Source organism: Quercus lobata, chromosome 2 (assembly GCF_001633185.2).
Source record: "Quercus lobata isolate SW786 chromosome 2, ValleyOak3.0 Primary Assembly, whole genome shotgun sequence".
Lineage (NCBI taxonomy): Eukaryota > Viridiplantae > Streptophyta > Magnoliopsida > Fagales > Fagaceae > Quercus > Quercus lobata.
In genome coordinates this window covers 34,605,241-34,628,074 of record NC_044905.1, presented here as the reverse complement: position 1 = coordinate 34,628,074, position 22,834 = coordinate 34,605,241, and the positions used below count along the sequence as shown (strand labels likewise).

The window sequence follows — 22,834 nt, the reverse complement described above, 5'->3', positions numbered from 1 at the left end:
ATGGAACTTGAGTTTCAAAAAAAAAAAAATTCTTTAAGTTCCAAAAATTGAGTTTTACATTTGGAACTCAATTTTTAGAAAATCGTGTTTCAAAACAGGGGCATTTCCCTAATTAGTTTGGGAAAGGAGACAAAATGCTGGAAAGTTTATATGAAAGGGGTATTTGCCAATTTTGGCCACTCTGAACTATTAAGTTCTATTTGCTATTATATCCAAAGAGGCCATTCATATTGGATAATAGACAAATGGGGGATTATTGAAATACCAAAAAAAAAAAAATCTTTAGTATTCCTATCATATATATAAAGCTGATGTAGGTCAATGTCAAAAGAATAATTCATATTGTTTGTTTTTAGACCCCTTAAAACACAACTAGATTAACCTAGTTAATTAGCCAGGTGATTACTTAGTCAAATTAATCAGATCTAGGTTAACACAAATATATCATATCATTGTAAAGTACAAAAAATAAAGAACACAACGATATGATAACCCAGGAAAACCAAACCGGTAAAAAACCTAGGGAGGATTTAACCTAACTATCCTCAAGGTAAAAAGCAAATCCACTATGAAAGAATTGAAGTTTGTACAATAGAATTTAGACCACTAACATTCTTTTGCTACCTCGAGTAGAAAACTTACTACCACGACCCTATGATAGCTCCGAGTCCACGGTCTACTCCTTTCCTTGGCCTTTGCAACAACACAAGCTCACCTGCTCGTGACTTTGAGACTCCACTCAAAGATTTTGGATCTCCTTAAACGTTGATCTTGTATGCAGCAACTTCTACAACACTGGATCTTGAGATTCTTCAAGGAATAACACTGGTAGAAGACATGAGAAAGCTTTTGGGTGTAAAACCCTAGATCTACAAAAGAGGCACAAGATGCACTCTAATCTCTCTAAAAAACTCTAAAAAAACCCCCTCTAGGGTTAGTTTATAATGTCCTTTAAATACTGGAAAAAACGGTTCGCAATTTGGGCTTCAAACGGTCAAGTTATGGGCTTTTTACGTTTGTTGATTTTTGCTGATATGCGATTTTCAATTGATCAAGTACCAATCGAACCAAACAGCTTGTAACTCATTTTTTTCATCCTGAACTTGAGTTTTTTTGTCTTAGACTTCAACGTAGACCATTCTAAACAAATGAGACTTAGTTTTTGTCATGGTTTGCCAACATTACAAACTCAAAACCTAACACATATATATATATAAACTTTAGTTCAGTCAGGAAAGAACAACAAACACTCATAACCAAGTCATGAAAAACACATAAAAGACCCCCCAAAAGCCTTATTTGATCTCCTAGGAAACTTTTGGGTAAATGAAAATGGCTTTTCTTGAAAACTTCATATAAATTGTACGAGCTCTCTGGTCCTCTAATCCAAGTTCCATCACTTATGCCCACTGGTTTAAGAAGTTTTCTCTCTGTTGCCTAGTTTGCGAAAATAGGAGTTTAGTTTTATTCCAACCAAGTTAAATACTATAGATGTATTATTAGCAGCACATGATGAGTGTGTTTCTAATTGTTGTGAATGGTTAGAGAGGTTGTGTTCAGTTTATACATGTATTCGTCTTTTAGACTTTTAATTTGGTTTTGAGATTTTGATTTGCCATTTTTTGGAAAATCATATAATCTAGGCATTAGAGTCTTTGATTTCCAACATCTTCAGCGCCCCCCCCCCCCCCCCCCCCCCCAAAAATTACAATCTATTTCTTTGGGAAGTCATGGGACTGCTACCTGGTTTAATTTTTGCTTGTGGTTGGACTTGGTATTTGCACAGGATAGGTGCGGCCAAAATGGGAAGTCATGGGACCGCTACCTGGTTCAATTTTTGCTTATGGTTGGACTTGGTATTTGCATAGGATATTTCCCATTTTCACCCAAAACAGGTAGCAAAATGCTCCTATTTTGAAACTATCTACCAAAATGCCCCTGTTTTTGAAACTCAATTTAAAAAAAAATTGAGTTTCAATGAAAAACTCGATTTAATGAAAATCAAGTTACTTACAAAATGTTACATGGAACTCGAGTTCCACGTAATTTTTTTTTTTTTTTTTTAATAAGGTTTTTTTCCCATAACTCGATTTTCTAAAAATTGAGTTTTTCATTGAAACTCGATTTTTAGAAAATTAAGTTTAAAACAAGAGCATATGGCTAAATAGTTTCAAAACAGAGACATTTTACTACTTGTTTTGGACGAAAGGGACAAATGCCTATTTTGGCCAATGATTTGGCTATAAAACCTACCTCCCTGCCCATTGCCTATACGTATGGGTATGGGTATCACTTGTCTTGTCTCTACTCTCTATAGACCTCGAGTTGTAGGAAATTATCTGGGGCCTGAAAGTGCCACTCTGTCTCCCTCTTGCTTGTTTTTTGGGGCATTATTAATTACTCTTTACATTAAGAAGTTCCAAATTAAGCACCTTTCGACTTTCAAGTGTCTGATTTACGTTCGTAAAGCATGATAAATTGACAGTATGATAAGAAGAAAGAAATATGTGTTGTATGTCCTACCTTAAGATTTTGCTAATAATAACATATTGATATTTGTGGTCCACTCCCTAGCTGTGCCAAAAATAGAAAATGTCCTACTTACTCATCTTGAAAGATGATGAAGTAGCTCTGTAACTTCAAAACCTCAATAAATGAGCTAGGCTTGTGGCTGTAACCGCTAACTACGCAGATCCCTACAATTCCATTGACAAATTGTTTAGTGCTTGTGGTCCAATCCAAAAAGAGTGAAGCTAAAGATTTTATAATACTATAATTTTACTACATATAAATTTGAGATTCCGTTGGACAAACCTCTACGGAGGGGGGGGGGGACCGGTTGTTAGCCCAGAGGGAGATGAAGTCTGAGTTGTGTTTCGATATGAGCAGTTGGTAGGGTGGTGTTTCACTTGTGGAAGAATTGGGCATGAATTAAAGGAATGTCGAAAAGTGAGTACACATGATACCGAAGACAGGCCATACGGGGAATGGATGAAAGCAGGATTTTGGGGCAAAGCAGAGACTTCAAGAACTGACCAGCAAAGCCCACATCGACAAGGAGAGCCGAACGTCCAAACTGATATTGCGCCGATGACAGCTAGGCCTAAACGGAGCATGAATACAAATAAGGAAATGGCGAAGTTTTAGGAAATTGGAATGGAAAGCCCGACAATTGCGCAACAGCATTTATTTCATAAAGATTCAATAATATCCTCTTCAAGTGCGTTACTGCCTGACTCTATAATCATGGTGGGACCAGTTATTGAACCATCAAAACCCATAAATGTGGAGGCCAAGAATCAAGGGAATGAACCACAATGACACCATCAAATTGATTCATATTTTTCAAATTCAAAAGTGACTCCAATTGATAGCGTGATTTCCTCTAATTTGATTGAGGTGGTAGTCATGGATGAGGATATTGTCATCCTCAATTGTGACTTAATGGGGAAACAAGGTGAGCAAATATCTCCACAGGGTTTTAAGGGATCAGAGATAGGTTTTAAGGTTGGTTGTGGTAACGTGCAAGGAAACAAGAATACTGGTAAGGGCCGGCCCAAAAGAAGTGACAATCAAGATAAAGGTGTGAGTCAATCTTTGTATAGCCCCAAAAAAGTTGAGTCCGTGGAGGAGTCTACAATTGGAAGCCCGAAAACAATGAAGAATTGGAAGAGGCTTACCACAAGATCTTAGATTCTTATTAATTCTTCAATTGTTGATGTGGAACCAGGGCATAAAAGGAAGCTAGCAAAAAATTTTGATTAAGGAGGCTACGGGTGTTATGAAAAAAAAGAAACATAGAATTGTGGAGAATGAGCAAGGTGTTGTGTCAACTATGGGATCGATGGAGGTTGTAAGGCAGCCATGCCGGGCATTAAAAAAAAAAAAAAAAAAAAAAAAAAAAAAAAAAAACCTCTTCTTTTTTATGTCCATGTATATCAAGAAGATGTTGTTTGGCAGTTTTTCAGGTTTTTTGGGCATTCAAGAGAAGACTCATTTTTCTTATAGTAGTTTGGTTTTTGAATTTTTTTTTCTTTGTTTCTTTGTTTCTTTTCTTTCTTTGTTTATGATGTAATCGTGCTACTCTAGCGTATGCTAGTGTTGCAAAAGAGAAAAAGGGGGTCATATGTCCTTCTTTCTCTTTCCCATTGTATATCATGTTTCTTAATTAATAAAATCTATTATCGTTTTCTCTACCAAAAAAAGTAATAACAAAAAAAAAGGGAGAATTAAATTAGATTCAGATCCTTTTCAAAAAAAAGAAAAAGAAAAAAAAAAGATTCAGATTGTTTAACAAAGAAAACTCTTGAAAATTAAACACATACAAAAGATGCTCACTTTCAGTCCTATCAAAGCTGACCCATTATGAAGTTGCAATAGCCAGCCAAGGTTTTCGAGAACAATATGATTTGAATCCAATATGATTCCATTACATTATCATATTATGATATACCAGATTGTGTAATATAAATTATGGTTCTATTCATATATATATATATATATATTATTACCAAAAATATATGCATAGGAATAATTATTTTATTAAGCTTTTTTTGTATTTTGTAATACTTAAATTCTATTCCCAAATGGTTATTTCACCAGCACCACTTCGTTATTTTGTTCCACAAGAGACCCAAATCCGCTTCAATGCAATGGTTTAAGCTTTGTCCCCTTTCATTTAAAGGCCTTGTTAATTACAGGCAACCATTAGATGAGCCTATAATACAATCAACAATGAAGTGCAATAATAAACATGTCGACCATGTGATTGTAGTTGTACTAGCTAGCGCACACACACACACACACGAGGTAATTAAGGTTGTCTAAAATCATAATTCTAGCCTGAGATTGTGGTAAATTTAGGTGGACACGTCTGGATTCGGACACGTGTCCATTGGAAACTTCCATTGGACACAAGCCATACCCAATTTAGGTTATTTGTGTCTGTACTATCAAATTAGTACGGATGTCTATTTTGCATGAAGTTATTATGTGAAGCAATCCATTAACACATGTCACAACGTGCGGGTGTTTTCTACAATGGTTTATTAGATCTAACTTATTTAGAACTGCACATGATACATTTGATACCTAGAAGGGTTACAATTTGTATATTTTATATGATTTATAGGAATTAGGAAGTGATCAAGTCTTCGTTCAGTTATAAAAAAAAAATGGTTAGGGACAAGTTCAGTAAATGGAATAAGATTAATTAAACCAAATTTTTTTTGAACTTAGTGCAAAATAATTGGATCTTATTCCCTTATTTCTCTTTTTTTTTTTTTTTTTTTTTAATGCACACGCACGATGATCACCAATTTCTAGGCAAAAATGGCAAAATACCCATTTCGCCCAAAAGTTCCAACAAAATTACCTTGTTCTGAAACTATCTAGTGATATGTCCCTGTTTTGAAACTCGATTTTCTAAAAATCAAGTTTCAATATAAAACTCAATTTGTAAAACTCCATTGAAGGAACTCGAGTTCCATGTAAAATTTCTCACATTACTCAATTTTCATCAAATCGATTTTTTAATTGTAACTCAACTTTCTAAAAATCGAATTTCAAAATAGGGGCATTTTACTAGATAGTTTTAGAATATGAGCATTTTTCTACATTTTTTAATTGAGGGTAAAATTTTGATGTTCCCGAATAGAATATGGGGTAGCCAAGCCGAAACTCGACAATGGACTTTTGTAATAAAGCCTAAAGGCTTTCGGTGTCGTGTAAGCCAACCCAAGCAAGAGATAGAGGCTGCACCCTGACAAGAAGACAACAATAAAGCCCAATAAACACGTTATCATTGTTAGTTTGTTATATTATTAGTCATTTTATAGCATTAAAGTTCAAATCAGTCCTTTAGTAGTAGGGTAATTTATAGTCAATTATTAAATAAATTTAATAAAGTATTAACTTCAGGAAATTCTTGTGTATTTTGTTCAATAGGGTCCACAGTACTCTCAACCATCATTACATTAATATGAAGAAAAAATTCCAAAAAGTCTTAAATACATTATAGCCTCCCATAGTAAAACAATAAGTAAATATTAGTGACTGCAGAGTGATGAAAAATGAGTTATTTGGCATGGTATGAAGGGAGAGAGAGATCCCAGCTCAGTGCAACAAGTATTAAACTAAGATTTTGGTGAGTATGTGTGCATAAGGCATGAATAAGGTAATGTGAGCTATTTTGAGTGAGTGGGATGAAATTAATATTAAGGTTAAGGCTTTAGTGAGTAGTGGGCTTGAGGAGAGTTGAATTACAAGCAAAATGGCCAACAAATCAGAAAGTTTTAGAGGGAGTAGTTGTCTGTTTGTGGGCTGAGGTGCTTATGCTTTTATAATGGAGTTTAGAGAAGCATTAATTAGCTAAAATCCAAAAGAAACGTAGGTTTGATTCAGGGGAGCAGGGCAGCTGAATTAATAATCTGGATTTGCCTAAAAATGGGAGATTTACTTTTGGGGCTGTTTTGCTTCTTTGGGCAATGTCACACATGGGTAGTATTTGAGGTAATTTTGCATTAAATGCTAAGCTTGCTGAGATTGTGTTCAGCCAATGAGATTAAGGCAAGTATTAAGAAAGAATCCTAGTGCTGCAACTGAGATTTGAATGTGTCAAAGTTTAAGTCCATTTTAGAGGGTTCCACTGGAGATCCTTTTATGCCCTCCAAACCACATGTTCCTAAATTTTTCCCTTTAGGATTCATGAGCTTGGTTCAGGAACCAATTACATACATTTTTAGTAATAAGGGTATTTATTGCCCATTAGCCTTTAGGTTTCAGCCTTTGGTATTGTTCACGTCAGAGTTGGTAGTGGGACAGGTGGCTAGCTCCTAATTTGGTTTGGGAGCTTGGTTGCTTCTTGAGGTGACCTCCAGAGGAAGGCAGAACTAAATGAAGTTCTCTAGCGGGGTTAGTTTGCACACATGGGCTGTTTTGGCTGAGATTTTATGTTGGGCTTGGCCATGAGGGCTATGTATTTTGGTGGGCCTCTAACTTGGTGGTTCTCTCCACTTGGGCCTATCCTTTTGCTTTCTCATTGTGAGCCCTACAAAATGGACCAAGCTACCATATATTGCCATGGATTTTTTATTCCACATGGGCTTTAGTTGTTAGTAAAAATAAAATGAATCCATGAGTTTTAATAAATATTTATGATAGGTTTTGGGTATTAATTTCCATGGGCTTTAAATAACAACTTGTATAGTTTCTCATAATTTTTGCTAAGGATTACTTTGTAAATGATATTTTCTTTGGGGCTTTTTAAATAATGACCTCCAATATTTTCTTGAGAATAATATTTACCATGGGTTTTAAATAGAGGCAATATCCACTATAATGAAATAATATGATATTCTCATGAGTTTTTCTATAGATAATCATAATGGGCATGTAGGATAATTTTGGAAATAAATATTATGAATGTTGTGATGTAAGATAGATAGTGAACATGAGTTTATAATATGATATGAAATAAATAAATGTCATGGGTCTTAGATAAATAATCATAACTTTCCATGGGCAATTTTTTTTTTTTTTTGAGAAATAAACAAACACACACACACACAAGGGAGAGGGAAAGGGGCTTTCCATGGGCTTTTATAAGAAGATTGCCATGGGTTTTGAGAATAGATAATTCATAAATTTCATGAGCTTGTAATATTATAGTAATAGGTTTAAGAATCTAAAGTATTGTTCATTATTGGACTTTTAAGTGAAACAATTATGATATAGTATTTTGCCAAGTATTAATAACCTTGGGCTTTTGATACAATAGTGCCAAGTAATTAGCATGGGCTTTTAATAGTGCCAACGTATGTTGGACTTTTGATATTGCCAATGAGAATTAGGCTTTGATATTGCCAACGAGAATTGGGTTTTAAATATTACCAACAAGAACTGGGTTTTAATATTGCCAATGAGAATTGGGTTTTAATATTGCCAATGAAAATTGGATTTTGATGTTACCAATGAGAATTAGGCTTTGATATTGTTAATGTGAATTGGGTTTTTGATAAATAAATTGTCATGGGTTTAAATCATGGGCTTTCATTATGGATTTGAATTCCGTTAATAAAATTGTTTTGCTATGGACTTGAATCATAGGCTTTTCAAATATTTCCAAATATAAGTATTCTTGGGTTTTAAATAGAATAAGATGTGTGTATTGGGTTTATAGGGCCGATTTTGGGTTTAGCTAAACAATGGTAATAAAATTGGATAAAATATGAGTTTTTGGACTTTTGTAATAGTTTATATCATGATCCAATTTAGATAATGGGATATGAAACATTTGTGATTAACATAATAATAGAGCAAAAAATATTTGGGAAAATCCAATAACTTATTAGTGGCATTTGAAAATAAATAGGTAGTACTCAAATAAAATTAGGTGTAAAAGAAAAGGTACCCTAACAAGGCAAATGCCCATTTTGGCCGTGTATCATCAATTAAAAAAATAATTCAAAATACTAAAAAATAATGGAATAATTGAATATAAAAAGTTATAATTAGAGGGTATAACTTATAATTTAGTCTTATATATGACTCAGAAATGAGTATTGCTAGAAATACTACTATTTTTATTACATAACTTTACAAACTGACTTGTCATCAATTATATTGAAGTATTTGGTATGGTTCTTATGTCATGTCAGTTAGAACATAAGAACCAAAATAAGCCATCCCAAACCGTGTCACCTCAACCAAAATAAGCCATCATTCTTCTATATAAATTGGCCATTCCATCCCCAACCAAAATAAGCCATCCCAAACCGTGTCACCTCAACAGATACCCACGGAAAAGACAAAGCAAAGCCATATTTACAACCATGACTGTGAAAACACAATTGAAACTTGTATCTCCTTATCCTTGCTTGTTTTACCCATCGATGCAAGTCTCTTTGTAGGTTCTCATCATCAGAGAATCTTAGAGATGGTGAGATCAAAGGGATGTTTGTGTTTGGAAGCTCTCTAGTGGACAATGGGAACAACAACTTCTTGGATACAAAGTCTAAGGCTGACTATTTGCCTTATGGAATAGATTTTCCTAACGGTTCATCTGGGAGATTCACAAATGGGAAAAATGTGGTGGACCTTCTTGGTGAACAGCTTAAGCTTCCTTCCTTAATACCTCCATTTATGGACCCAGCAACCAAGGGAAGTAGAATTGTTGAGGGGGTCAACCATGCCTCTGGTTCTGCAGGTATATTAGATGATACCGGTTCAGTTGCGGTAAGCCAAAACCATTCTTCTTTTTACTTTTTATCATTATCATCATTCTTATCATCATTGAATGTTCTCTACTTCTCTCTCTCTCTCCTTCCCTTTCTGTTTTTTTCTCCTCATCAAGCTTGAAGTCCGTTTCTCTTCCTCCATTATCAAGGTTCACGTGTTTTTGTCAGATCCATCTCTTTTTATATAAATACACTTTTTTATTATTGAAATTATTTTATTATCAACTAATAATAGCGGGTAAGAACTTATTATTTAGAATTTGTTGTAAAAATATTATGTATTGTTTAAACAATACAAGTATTACAAGTATTATATATCAATGTCCTCGTTCATTTAAGGAAAAATAAATAAAAGAAAAGGGAAAGAAGCAAGGATTACACTGTTAATTTTTCCAAAAACAAAGAGCTGATAGACTAACAAAATGCAAATAATAACTAATTGAAGCTAACATACATGGAATTGCATTTCAGGGCAATGCGACTAGTATGAATCAACAAATCAAGAATTTTGAGGAGGTGACCCTGCCAGATTTAGAAGCTCAGCTGCGGTGCAAAAGCAGTGAATCTCTCCCCAACTACATATTTGTCATTGGAATTGGTGGGAACGATTACGTTTTCAACTATTTCTTGAGGAAAACCTTCCTCACAGTTGGTCTTGAACACTTCACTAGCTATCTCATATCCTCTCTATCTAAGCAACTCGAGGTATAGACTTTTTAAATCAAGTATATAGTAAGCTAGAGACTTCTATATATCTCAGAATAGGGTTAATTAAAGCTGTGACCTCGTTACAAAATCTTCTTGTTTGTTAAATAAGAAAAGTATCAACAAACTCTATTTTCTTGTAACAAATTTTGTATCTTGGAATGAATTAAGACTGTTTCATCTTGGACATTTTACTTTATCAGTAAATTTTGTAATTGATGAACCATGAATTTTTTTCATTGATACAGAATTTGTACAATTTGGGAGCTCGGAAATTTGTTCTTACAACAACATATCCAATTGGGTCCAGTCCAATGGTTAATTTGAACCAGCCTAACTGCGGTCCCTGCTCACAAGCTTTGAACGTAGCGGCTGCTGTCTACAACATTCACTTGAAGTCTCTGGTGGAAGACATAAAGCTTCGAATGCCTGGTTCCAATTTTGTTGTTGTCAACACATATGATATTGTAAAGGATATCATTGACAATCCAAACTCCAAAGGTAAACACTATTCCTTCTTTACATAATATAATTGTATTCACAAATTAGGCTATATTACAAGAGGTCGGGTCTTGGTACGATCGCAAGTGCCTTTCCCAAAAAGCGATAGGTCATAAGTTCAAGTTTAGAAATTAGCCTCTCTAATAAAAATTGAGGGTTAGGCTGCTTACCATGAACTCTCCTATGTTTATAACTTTTTAAGTTAGGCTATATTACAATTTTTCTAAATATTATATAGGCTACAAATACAAAATTGACCATCTAAGTTTCTTCATATTTTAGTTTAGTCCTCTAACTTTGCTTTTATTCATTTCTATTTCTTCAAGTTTATTCAATTAAGGCTTTTCCATCAACTTTTGTTTTATATTGTGATTAATTTTTCAAATTTTAAAATTTTACTTCAATTTTTTAAATTAAAAAAATTCAACTAATGATTGAAAAATACTTTTCAGATTTTTTTTTTTCAAAAAATTTTAACAAAAGTTAACTAAAGGGCCTTAATCGAACAAATCTGAAACTTAAACGACTGAAATGAACAAAAAAAAAAATATATATATATATATATATCTTCGGTCTAAAATAACTTGTACTATTTTTTCTACAAAAAAAATAGAAATATATGGATAGTGGTGTCTTTCTAGCCGTGGATCTCATAAAGATCTACATTAAAAAAAAAAGTATAATTTGGACCCATTTTATATAGTTAAATATGTCATAATATTAGAAACATATTTTAATATTTATAATAAAATTAGTCACTATATAAAGTAGAAAATTTGTATTCAATTGTCTTGGTGTACTCCCATGATTTTTAAGGATAACAATCACGAAAATAAGAGGAGAAGAGAGAGGATACAATCAAACAAAGCAATAAAGAGAAGGTAGGCAAAATGAATATTAAAAAAAAAGCCTGTGTACATGTATTGTAATTAACAAGAATGTCTCCATTGTGTACGGAACGTCTGTACATGTGTACTTACAAATTTATAATGTAACGTCTCCATTGCGTTACATTATAAGCATGACCTTGTTTGTCGCATGCATAGATCGCACTTTACATTTTATTCAAATGAATTTGGCTCTAATTTCATTTGGTTTGCAAGATCCTTGAAGCCATCACACTGCAAATTATCTAGAACTATTTCAAACCCATGTCATTTACCTCATCAATTGGAAGCATTTGTACTAATTCCATTTCATTGATTACAGGCTTCAGCGACACAACCAATGCTTGTTGTGAAGTGAAGTCAGCAGAGCAAGGTTCTACCTCTCTCTCGCTCTCTTCTTTTTGGCTGATTGATTTATGAAGGTTCTATTTTTCTGCAAGTTTCATTGAATGAAAGTTCTTTAATGCATAAGTGCATCAAATGATTGCAGGTGGAACTGGAGTTTCATGTGAAAGAGGTGGGCAAGTGTGTGCAGACAGGAATTCTCACGTGTACTTTGATGGCTTACATCCATCTGAAGCTGTGAATATTCAAATAGCAACTAAGGCCTACGCTTCTAATCTTGGAAGTGAGGTTTATCCCATAAATGTTAAACAACTTGCAGAACTTTAAGCTCCTTTTCTTCTTCTGTGTTGGCTAGTCTAGGTTCCAAGTTCCTGGATTAGAAACCTATAGTGGTTCACTACAATATATAGGCTGTGCTTCAGTGACCTGTAATCATAGTTGTCAAAACGTGAATCAAATCGTGAATCAATTTTTTATTTTTTTTGTATCGTGTATTGTATCGTATCGTGTATCGTAATATACATAAACACTTAATAAAATTTATAAAAAATTATAAATATACATATATAAATAGTATATTCATTATAAATTTTGAATATATTTAACTAATAACTAATTTATTCATCACTTATGTAATAATATTTAATAAGCTAACTAAATAAATCAAACTAGCATTTGTTCATAACATACATATTCAAATTACTTAAATTCAAAAGTGATAATATATTACAAATGACCCAAAAATAATAATTTATTTTCATCATATTCATCAAATTACCTAGTCAACTCCATCTAAGTCTACGCTATCATCATGTTTATAATTTTGCAAATTTATTTCTTTATTAAAATTTTCTTCATCGTCATTCGTCATTAACATTTACTATCTCTTATTGTTCTTTTTATTTTAATAATTTTTTTATAGTTTTTTTTTGGCATTCTAGTTTCTTGGACTTGTAACAATAACGATAAAAATAAAAAATAAAAATTTTAAAAAAATTTAATATTAAAGTGAAAGGTAAGTGTGTACTGTGTAGTCCAATTGTAAGAGAGAGGGGAAAAAAACTTATAAATATGTTATTTTAGTAGGCAAAATTAAGTAAACTAATAATTGTGTGTTAAAAACAAGTTTAACAATTTGTTAGATTCAAATAAAAGTACAAATTTTAACAAAAAAAATCTTATTTTAAAGCATTTGTCTATGTATCGTACGATACATACGATTTTACGATACGATACGATTCATACGATATACACACTGTATTGTATGATTCATGAGAACTTACGATACGTATGATTTTACGATACAATACAATTCATACGATACGCATACTATATTGTATGATTCATGAGAACTTACGATACGCCGATACGATACATAACTTTTTACACACGATACAATACGTATCGTACAATACATATTGTGTATCATACAATACTGACAACTATGCTTGTAATTTTAGGTTTTTCATCCTCTTCCCTTGTTCTCGGTTGCTAGTTCTGGATCTTTATACTTGTATGGTTTCCAAACAAAGAGAGATGCACCCAATGGCCAAAGATAAACTCTTAAGTAACAATTTCCACATTAGATATGCCCTCAAACTCCAAACATTTTTTTTAAGAGACAAAAGAGATTTACCTAATTACCTTATTGTACATAGTAGTGATTGGCCTAAGACTGGTTGGTGGCTATAATCTATAGAGAGAGAGAGAGAGAGAGAGAGAGAGAGAGAGAGAGAGAGAGAGAGAGAGAGAGAGAGAGAGAGAGAGAGAGAGAGGTTTAACTCCTGAGAAGAAGATAAATGGAAGAGAAAGTTTTGAGAATGGAATGGGATTTGGGTGGCAAAATTTTGTGTTTTAGATTGGATCATAAAACGGTTTAGGTGTATAATTTTCCATAGAGCACTTGCATTGGGCTAGGCAAATTTTTTCAAAACAAAGGGTGATTTCTCTCTTTCTTTTATTCTCATTTCTCCCCAAACTCTATCCTCTCTCATTAGCATTTGCTAAGTTTTAGACTCTAGTTGATTTAAAGGTGAATTAACCAAGTTGTTTAATTAATCCAATTATGTCAATTTCTAATTCACATGTAAATAATTTAGACATGTAAAATAAGGCATCACCAATCACACAAAATTAATCTCTAAAGAGACAGTGATATAGTGACAATGTGAAAAATTGATGGAGAACACTCCAAGGTCCCAACAAAACAATCCACTGTAATTAAGAGAAGTTTTACAATCTCATGAATAACCTTTTCTTAGAATATATTGACCTGTAGACAACTTAGTAAAAACCTTTCATTACTTCAAAACCTCATAATTCTTCAATTATTTGGATGCTTCACAGATGACTCACCATGGTACAACATGAACCTTAGATCGACTTCAAGAACCTCTTGAATATTTTCTTTACAGCAACAAGTTTGTGGTATGCACTATGACTTCACCTTCTTCACCAATTGATCTTTACATCTACTTTGATACTTCTTATACAATGAAATTGAAAGAATCTTGGTTATAATCCCTAAGCACGCAAACATAGTTTTATCTGTTCTAAAAAACATCTTTTAGGTCAACTTATAAGGAGAAAATTGGCCTCTGCTTTTTTTTTTTTTTTTTTCAAATCTAGCATTTTACCCTCTTTCCCAAACTAATTAGGGAAATGTCCCTGTTATAACTCGATTGTCCAAAAATCGAGTTTCAAAACACCACTATAGGATTCTTAAAACGTCACTATAGGTATGGAGCGATCAAACTTAAAAAAAATAAAATTAAATAAAATAAAAGTAAATTAAGTAAAATAAAAGTAAAAAAACTTGCATGGAACTCGAGTTCATGGAGCTCGAGTTCCAAAACACCACTATAAGGTCTTAAAACGTTACTATAGGGCTCCAGAATTTTTTTTTTTTAATTTTCAATTTGTTATAACTCGATTGTCCAAAATTCGAGTTTTAAACTAAAAATCGATTTTTAGAAAATTAAAACTCAATTTTTAGAAAATCGAGTTTCAAAACAGGGGTATTTCCCTAATTAGTTTGGAAAAGGAGGCAAAATGCTAGATTTTTTTAAAAAAATAGGGCAAAAGCCCATTTTCTCCCAACTTATAATCTCTTTATAGTCCAACGAATAGGCCTCAGATGACATATTAGACTGAAACATATGACTTAATGAGCCTTTAAAGAATCTAGTTCACAGTCTCGACAAGTTGAGGTTGTTATTGAGGTGACATAAAATCACTTTCCCTCTTCTTCTTCTTTTTTTCGTTAAACTTGTGCCCTCTACCACTTCCACATTAGCTTCAGGGATTGTTTAACAACGGTTGCACAAGATTGCAAGACTAGTGATTTTTCATCAAAAAATCATTTAGAAGACGAGATATTTTTTTATAATACTTCTTGAACTTATTGCAATGGAATTGCATTTAAGGTATGAAATGTGGTATGTTCTATCCCTAACATATCTTCTTCAATGACCTTTTTCCCCTATAATTAAAATTTTATAGAACCAAAAAGTCCTCATAAAATTTGTTCTCAAATAAAAAATAATTAAAAGAAAAACTCAAAACTTTCTCCTTCCCTAAAATTTCCCTCAAAAATAAAATTGAAAAAGTAATAGAAACAACTATCTAAACTCTAAACAAATTAATTTTTTTTGATAATTAACAGCCGTTTGATAGACATAAAAATCCCTCGCGCAACTATAAAAAGAAATCTAATGATATTAAACACTTAAAACTCTAACAAAGTCGCTATTCAGGGCTGCTATATTCAATTTTGAGTCCCAAGTATTTGTCCATAGCCTCCTCATCAATCATCATCGTGTCCTCCTTCCTTCTTCCCCTTCTCGCCCCCTAGTTCTTTGATTTTCTATAAAAATAAAAATAAACCAAGATTAACGAAGAATTAGTTAATTAACTTACTATTATTAAATAAGCTCACTAAAAAGACAATAGTCTTTCAAATATGGCAACTCCAAATAAAGTATGCGCAGGGAAAAGCTTTAGTAATGGCAAAAGTGGTGTCCATTTAACCAACCAAATTCACACCAAAAAGATTGGATTGGTTTGGCTCTAAAATTCAAAACTCCTTTAAAACATGAAACTCCACAAAAGATGGGTTCACAGAATTTTTTCACAAATTAAAAAAACTGAATTTACCCAAGTACCCAACATCTTTTATACTAAAATTATTGTATATTTAAAGATAAGCACATTGGACTTAAAAATAAATAAAAAAGCACATTGGTTATATTTTTGTAGTTGCCGGTTTTGGATCCTAAGCCCAAAAGGTAGATGGATTAAGGCCTAAAGAGCCCAATACAATGAATTTGTTGAGAGTTGGCTAAAAACTAGGTTTCAATGAATTGGACAACGCTCACAATGGACTAAAGGTGGTGAGAAAGCAAGGAAAAACAATGAAAAAACAAGTTGTGCAAAAAAATTGTTCCTCAACAATGTCCGAGGAAAGTAGTTCTTGGATATATATTTCTCTTAGACTTGGTTACAATTACAATTCTTAGTGCTACAGTATTTTTTCTTTTTGCAATTATCAGATGATCCCCCTGTAATGAGATTCTTCTCCTTTATATTTACCCACCTTTGGTCTATCTCAACCCTCCACGGGTAGATCAAATGGCTGGCTCTCGTCCTTGTCCCATCAGCACCTTCCTAAAACTTTTAGAGGTAGCTGTAAGGCTAAACATCACTATTCAGGTATCACTTCCACATTAATATGGCCAGAGAGTTAACTACAAAGTATTTAATGCGGTGGTAGCAGCTTTCCCTCAGATATTTCTTACCTTCCCCTAGTCTCATTCCTTCCTGATGCTTATCCTTAACAGTGGAACTATTCGGAACGTTGCTCTTTATGGCAGGTCAACCCTTTTGACCTCTGCACCGTCAAAGTCGAGGAAGCATTTGTCCTCAGACCACCTTCCTAAACTCTCATGACCAATTGCCTTTCTCCATTCACTAGCCCGCACTTCTACATCAACGTTTACTTGTCCTCAGACTACTAAGTGTTTTTGGACAGGGCCCACGGCCCAACATACACTTCTAGGCCTGTCAACCCTACAATAGCCCCTCAAAATTTTCCTCTTTTGCTCCTTGGAAAAAAAGGAGGATTCCGATATTTACCACAATTACCCTACTCCCACCACACATCACCTCTGTCTACGCAGGTATCTTTTCAACTGCCCAACGCACACTCCTAACACCTCGACATCTGGGATGTGCCTTCATTTAATTTCTATGGCTCCATGTCCCCCACGTTCTACAATGCGATGCAGATCCAACAGCTTGAGATTTTACGGGAACTCAAGCAGGAGTTTTCCCGCTTGCTTTTCCTTTTCATATATATATATTGCTTGGAGACTTGACTACTTCACTTTTTGCACTCTCAAATATCAAGAGCTAGTCTGAGGAGCCCTTCTTCATTTTCGTAAGTCATCTTTAGTGTTCTCTTCTTTATATCTTCTCTTTTTCTCTTCTATCTCTTTTTATTTAGAGTCCCTCCTTCCTCAGCCCTTCTAACCCCCATCTTGTCTTCTTACTCCTTTCATCATTTCTTTCAAATGGGTAGATTCGCATACTTAGTAGATACTCCAAAGAGTACAGAGAGCTTTAAAGCTCAATATCAAATCCCCCCAGGGGTTTCGATTAGGTATTGTAAACATGGAGAGTGGCATGCCCTGAAGCAAGAGGGAGAAGTTGTGATCCCTATGATCACCTTTATAGAGGGAGGGATGAGAATCCCCATGGGTAGAGTAACTGGGGACTATTTGATTGCTCATAGACTCGCTCCCACTTAGTGTGCTCCCAATATGTTTAGGATTTTAGGTAGCATAGATGTCCTTAATGAAAAGATGGGTGTGAACCTCACCCATCATGACATTAATTGGGTCTATAACCATCATAAACTAACAGGGCAGGGGTATTACCTGAAAACCAGAGTCCCTGCAGTTAGGCTCATATCGTGTCTCCTTGATTCTGACAAAGACATGAATAAGGGCAATCTAATCGTCTTAGGGGAGTGGCATGATGGGCTCCACTGTTCAACCAAAGAAGGGACACTAGGTGGGGTACTTTAGGTCAAGGTTTATGATTCTAAAAATATTTTTTTCTTTTATTTTATATATATATATATATATATATATAAATATATATATATATATATTTTTAACATTCCCTTCACTCAATCTTTCTAATGGTACTCGTAATTTTGCTATGCTGACTTCTGAAAATAATTTTGTGTCTGATGGCTTCACAGATAAGCACTCTGTTGTTCCAAACTTCAACCTAGTCAATGAACCAGACCTCATGAAAATACTCAAGGATGAGATATTCATCCACAAAGACGAGCAATCAAGGGCGCTTATCTCATCCTCGGCTACGACCTCCTGTCCTCTAGCTTCCAGACGCCTAAGTATGTGTTCAAGGCAAAAGATCCCCGCCTACTACAGATCAATGTAGCTGTGTCTAGTTTTCTCAACCCAAACCTTGCTCTAGAAGGTGTGCAACAAGTGGAGCCACTCCCCTCGTACACAGCCAAGGACGAGGCAACCCCTTCCCAGCCAAACATTAAAGAAGAAGAAAAAGAAGAAATGGTTGAAGTTTCTGACTCCGAGGATGACTTCGAGGTCTTTAACCAACTTCAATCCCTAGAGGCTCCTACTGGTGACTTCGGTGATCTTCCCCTAGCCCAGGGAAGCCGCACATAAAAGGCTATTTTTATTCCAAATGCCATGGTGTTGCAACACAAGACGAGAACAAGCCTTCTTGACCTACTGGAGGCAATGTGCCTGAGAAGGCAGTCCAAGCCAAACTCCCCATTCTTTCTCCTACTCAAGTTTCCCAGCCTAACCCTACTGACAAAAAGAGAAAACAAGATTAAAAGGGAAAGGAGGTGGTGGAGGAAAGGAGAAACCTTCCATCCAAGGAAGCTGAGCCCCAGAGAGGGGGCAAACATGCTAGGGTCATGCAAACAAAATTCTCTAGTGAGGGTGCTATCACAGACAGGAGGGTGACCACCAATCTAAAGTCCTAGCCTGGACCCCCTCCATAGTGCTGGACAGAGCTCCTCTTCCTAGTGATGCCTCCATCAGGGACTTCCAACAGGGCAGGGCTAGATATGTGGCCAATGCCGTGGAGCAGGCTCTGCTGCTGCCTACTGATATGGTTGGCCTTAGGTCAATGAGGAAGCACAAAGTGTTCCTCAACTTGAAGAGAGACCTTGCCATGGTAAGTCATTCAACCAGTTTTCTTACATTTAAAATTACAACCCTTTTTTCTCCTTCCTTCATTTTTTTTTTTTTTTTTTTTTTTTTTACTCTTTCCTTGATAGGCTATTCAAGTCACATATGGGGCTAAAGAGATGGTAAACTTCTCCCATAGGCAAATGAAGGAAGAGGAAAGGAGGTGCATCACGGCTGTGGATGCTTTCAACGTGGTAGAGAAGAAGATTCAAAAGCTGACCACAAAGCTGAATGAGGCTGACAAGGACAAGAAAAGCGCCGAGGCTACCTTGCAAGTAGCTGAGAGGCAAGTGGAGAGCCAATGTAAGTAACTCTGCCAGGCCGAAGACCAACTGTTTGTAGCCAAAAAGCTTATCACGGGCCTGAAGAAGAAGCTTGAAGAGGCCGAGAAGGCCAAGGACCAAGCCGAGCAAGATGGCTACAATGTGGGGGTAACAGAAACCGAAGAGGCTCTTAGGGTTGAGGTTTCGGGGGTGTGTAGGAAATATTGCAGCCAAGTGTGGAATGAGGCCCTCAACTAGGTTGGGATTGAAGCCTCCTCTACCCTTAGGAGAGCGAAGAATGTGTACTATCCCCCAGCAATTCGTGCATCTGGACCTCCAAGCTCTTCAAGCCCCTAGGCCGCCACTGTCTCCAAAAAGGCAGATGAAGACAAGGGCGGCCTAGCTAAGATCCCTCCTTCCTCCACTAGTCCTCCTAAGGAAGCAGAACAAGCCAAGGCCACTAAAAAAGAGAAAGGCACATCCAAAGGAGTGGTTCCTAATACCACCAAGCCTTCACCTGCACCTAAGGACCCTTCTAAGGGCAAAGAAACTCCTCAACACCTAGAGATTGTTCTTACTTCCCTTCTCGCGCCTGCCAAAGAGGACCCTAAGGGCAAAGGTCTAGCCTCTACTGTTGCTGAAACTGCCGATTCCACCAAGGCCACAGGGAAGGAAAACCCCCCACCGAAGATCAAGTAGTGCTTAGACACATTTTGTTGTTGTTCTTGTTGGTTTTTTTTTTTTTTTTGGGTAATGACTGTTTAAATTTTCAAAGTTGTAATCATTTTTCCTTTTCTAAGGCTCAACTTAATGACAATTATGAGCTTTATTTTATATTCCTAGTACTCGTGTAAATTCTAATATAACATTTGCTTTACCTTGCACTTAATTGATATAGAAATGAGACATAGCTTCATTCAACTTGAGATATACCCACACCCTTGATTTCAACAATTATCCATATAAGTGGTGGTATAGTTGCTACACTTTTCACCATCAATAACAGGACAGACTAAATCTTCCAGGTCTATAATCTGTAATAAGGAGTAATTTCAGCTTCAAAAACATACCTGCCATGCTTAAAACAAGCTGCTTACATTACCAGACATGCTTTAGGCTCTTCCTTTTAACATTAAATAATGGTGAACCATGTATTTACTTACAATTTTACCTGATTATCCACTTGACAACATACCAAAACAAAGATAGGTGTTATTTTACCCATAGTTGGTGGTCTAAGGAACCAAATATGACTAAGGTTCAGTTCAACACCTAGAGAGGCGCTGAATAATGCTAACTTACCCAAGACATATGGTCCGAGGAACCAAAGTTGACCTAGGTTCTGCTTAACACATGAATGCTTACTTAGAAAGTATTAATTTACCTAAGGTGTGTGGTCCGTGAAACCAGGTACGACCAAGGTTCTGTTTAATACTTAGAGAAATAAGAAGAAGTATCAATTTACCCAAGGTATGTGGTCCGAGGAGCCAGACATGACCAAGGTTCTATTTAATACTTAAACAAATGATAAGAAGTATTAATTTACCCAAAATATGTGGTCCGAGAAGCCAGGCATGACCAAGATTCTATATAATACTTAAACAAATAAGAAGAAGTATCAATTTACCCAAGGTATGTGGTCCAAGCAGCCAGACATGACCAAGGTTTTGTTTAATACTTAAACAAATGATAAGGAGTATAAATTTACCTAAGGTATGTGGTCCGAGGAGCCAAACATGACCAAGGTTCTGTTTAATACATAAACAAATGATAAGGAGTATTAATTTACCCAATGTATGTGGTCCGAGGAGTCAAGCATAACCAAGGTTCTGTTTAATACTTAAACAAAAACAAATGATAAGGAGTATTAATTTACCCAATGTATGTGGTCCGAGGAGTCAAGCATAACCAAGGTTCTGTTTAATACTTAAACAAATAAGAAGAAGTATCAATTTACCCAAGGTATGTGATTCGAGGAGCCATACATGACCAAGGTTCTATTTAATACTTAAACAAATGATAAGGAGTATTAATTTACCCAAGGTATGTGATCTGAGGAGCCAGGTATGACCAAGATTTTGTTTAATACTTAAACAAATGATAAGCATAACATAATGTCACAAGAAAAAACATGGTGTAATTGCTTTTCATTAATGATAGTATCTTCGCAAGTTATTTACATTCTAGGGGCGTGGTACAACATTCTCATCTAGATCTTCTAGGAAATATGCACTTATGCCAGCCATGGATGTGATACGGTACGGCCCTTCCCAATTGGACCCTAACTTTCCCCATGTTAGATTTTTTGTAGTACCTACAACTTTTCTTAATACCAAGTCCCCAAGGGCTAAGAGTCTTAACATTACGCTTAACTCATATCCCTGTTTGAGCTCCTGCTGATAGTACGTTAGCTGAACCATGAAATTTTCTCTCCACTCTTCAACCAAATCCAAGCTCCTTTGTAGTAAGTTGTCATTGTTGTTTGGAGTAAACAAGCTTTTCCTTAGTGTTGGGAATCCAGTTTCCAAAGAAATCACAGCCTTGGCCTTATAAGTCATTGAAAAGGGTGTCTCCCTAGTTAACCTACGAGAGGTAATCCGATATGTTCATAGAACATGTGGAAGCTCTTCCACCCATTTGCCATTTGCATCATCCAACCTCTTCTTAAGTCAGTTCACTATAACCTTATTGACAACCTCGACTTGTCAATTCCCTCGTGGATAAGTCGGAGTGGAGTACCTATTCTTGATACCCAATTCACAACAGTATCTTCTGAAAGTCTTGCTATCAAATTGAAGTCCATTATCTGAGATGAGGCTATGAGGAATCCCGAACCGAGTGACAATGTTCTTCCACACAAACCTCTTGGCATCCACATCCTTAATGTTTACTACTAGCTCAACTTCAACCCACTTGGTAAAGTAATCCGTGCAAATCAAAAGCCATTTCCTGTTTCCTAGTACTTTGGGGAAAGGTCCTACAATTTCCAAGCCCCACTGAGCAAAAGGTCAGGGGCTAGACAAAGGGTTAAAAACGCCCTCAAGCTGATGAATATTTGGAGCAAATCTCTGACATTGGTCACACTTTTTCACATAGTCTTGTGCTTCTTTCTACATATTAGGCTACCAATATCCCTGAGTAAGGGCCCTGTGAGACAAGGATTTGCCTCCTATATGGTTTCCACAAATCCCTTCATGTAGTTCTTCGAGGAGTGGCTCCATTGCTTCAGGGTTGATGCATAGCAAATATGGCCCAGAAAAAGAGTGCTTGTATAACTTTTGGTCCTCGGACAGCCAAAATCGAGGAACATTTCTTCGCACTTTGTCAGCCTCCACCTTCTCCTCAGGCAAGATGTCATCCTTAAGGAACAGAACAATAGGATCCATCCAACTAGGTCCTACCCTAATTTGATATGTCTAGACCTTCTCCCTTTTCATCTCAGTAAGCTTACATAGATCCTCAAACAGGATAACCCGAGGTAAACTCTGCATCAAGGAGGTTACAAGAGTGACAAGGGAATCAACATGTGTATTTATGCTTTTAGGGATTTGCTGTAAGGAAAAAGAGTCAAATCTTGATTGCAAGTGCCTAACCTGGTTTAGGTACTCTTGCATTCTCAAATCTAGGGGCTCCAATTCCCCCACTAC

General features: G+C 35.5%; 2 protein-coding genes across 2 annotated transcripts; both read left to right on the top strand.

The window, feature by feature from the left end:
- Window positions 1-8,871: 8,871 nt before the first annotated feature.
- On the top strand, window positions 8,872-12,001 carry LOC115968083 (GDSL esterase/lipase At1g29670-like; the record flags this gene model as incomplete). The annotated part of the gene is made up of 5 exons (XM_031087293.1): window positions 8,872-9,234; window positions 9,708-9,941; window positions 10,190-10,442; window positions 11,652-11,702; window positions 11,820-12,001. Coding segments are annotated over 5 exons (1,083 nt in total), but the record flags the coding sequence as incomplete, so codon positions are not given.
- A 7,042-nt stretch (window positions 12,002-19,043) lies between these two features.
- Window positions 19,044-19,886, top strand: LOC115963576 (tropomyosin alpha-1 chain-like). The gene is made up of 3 exons (XM_031082632.1): window positions 19,044-19,227; window positions 19,267-19,397; window positions 19,545-19,886. The coding sequence occupies exons 1-3, from the start codon at window positions 19,044-19,046 to the stop codon at window positions 19,884-19,886; spliced, it is 657 nt and encodes a 218-aa protein (XP_030938492.1).
- Window positions 19,887-22,834: the final 2,948 nt, after the last annotated feature.

What these genes read in the sequence shown, in the direction of transcription:
- LOC115963576 (XM_031082632.1), top strand. Translation starts at nt 19,044, where the DNA reads ATGGTAAACTTCTCCCATAGGCAAATGAAGGAAGAGGAAAGGAGGTGC. An exon ending in GAGGCAAGTGGAGAGCCAAT is followed by an intron (nt 19,228 to 19,266) that starts GTAAGTAACTCT and finishes AACTGTTTGTAG; the next exon opens with CCAAAAAGCTTATCACGGGC. An exon ending in TTAGGGTTGAGGTTTCGGGG is followed by an intron (nt 19,398 to 19,544) that starts GTGTGTAGGAAA and finishes TCAAGCCCCTAG; the next exon opens with GCCGCCACTGTCTCCAAAAA.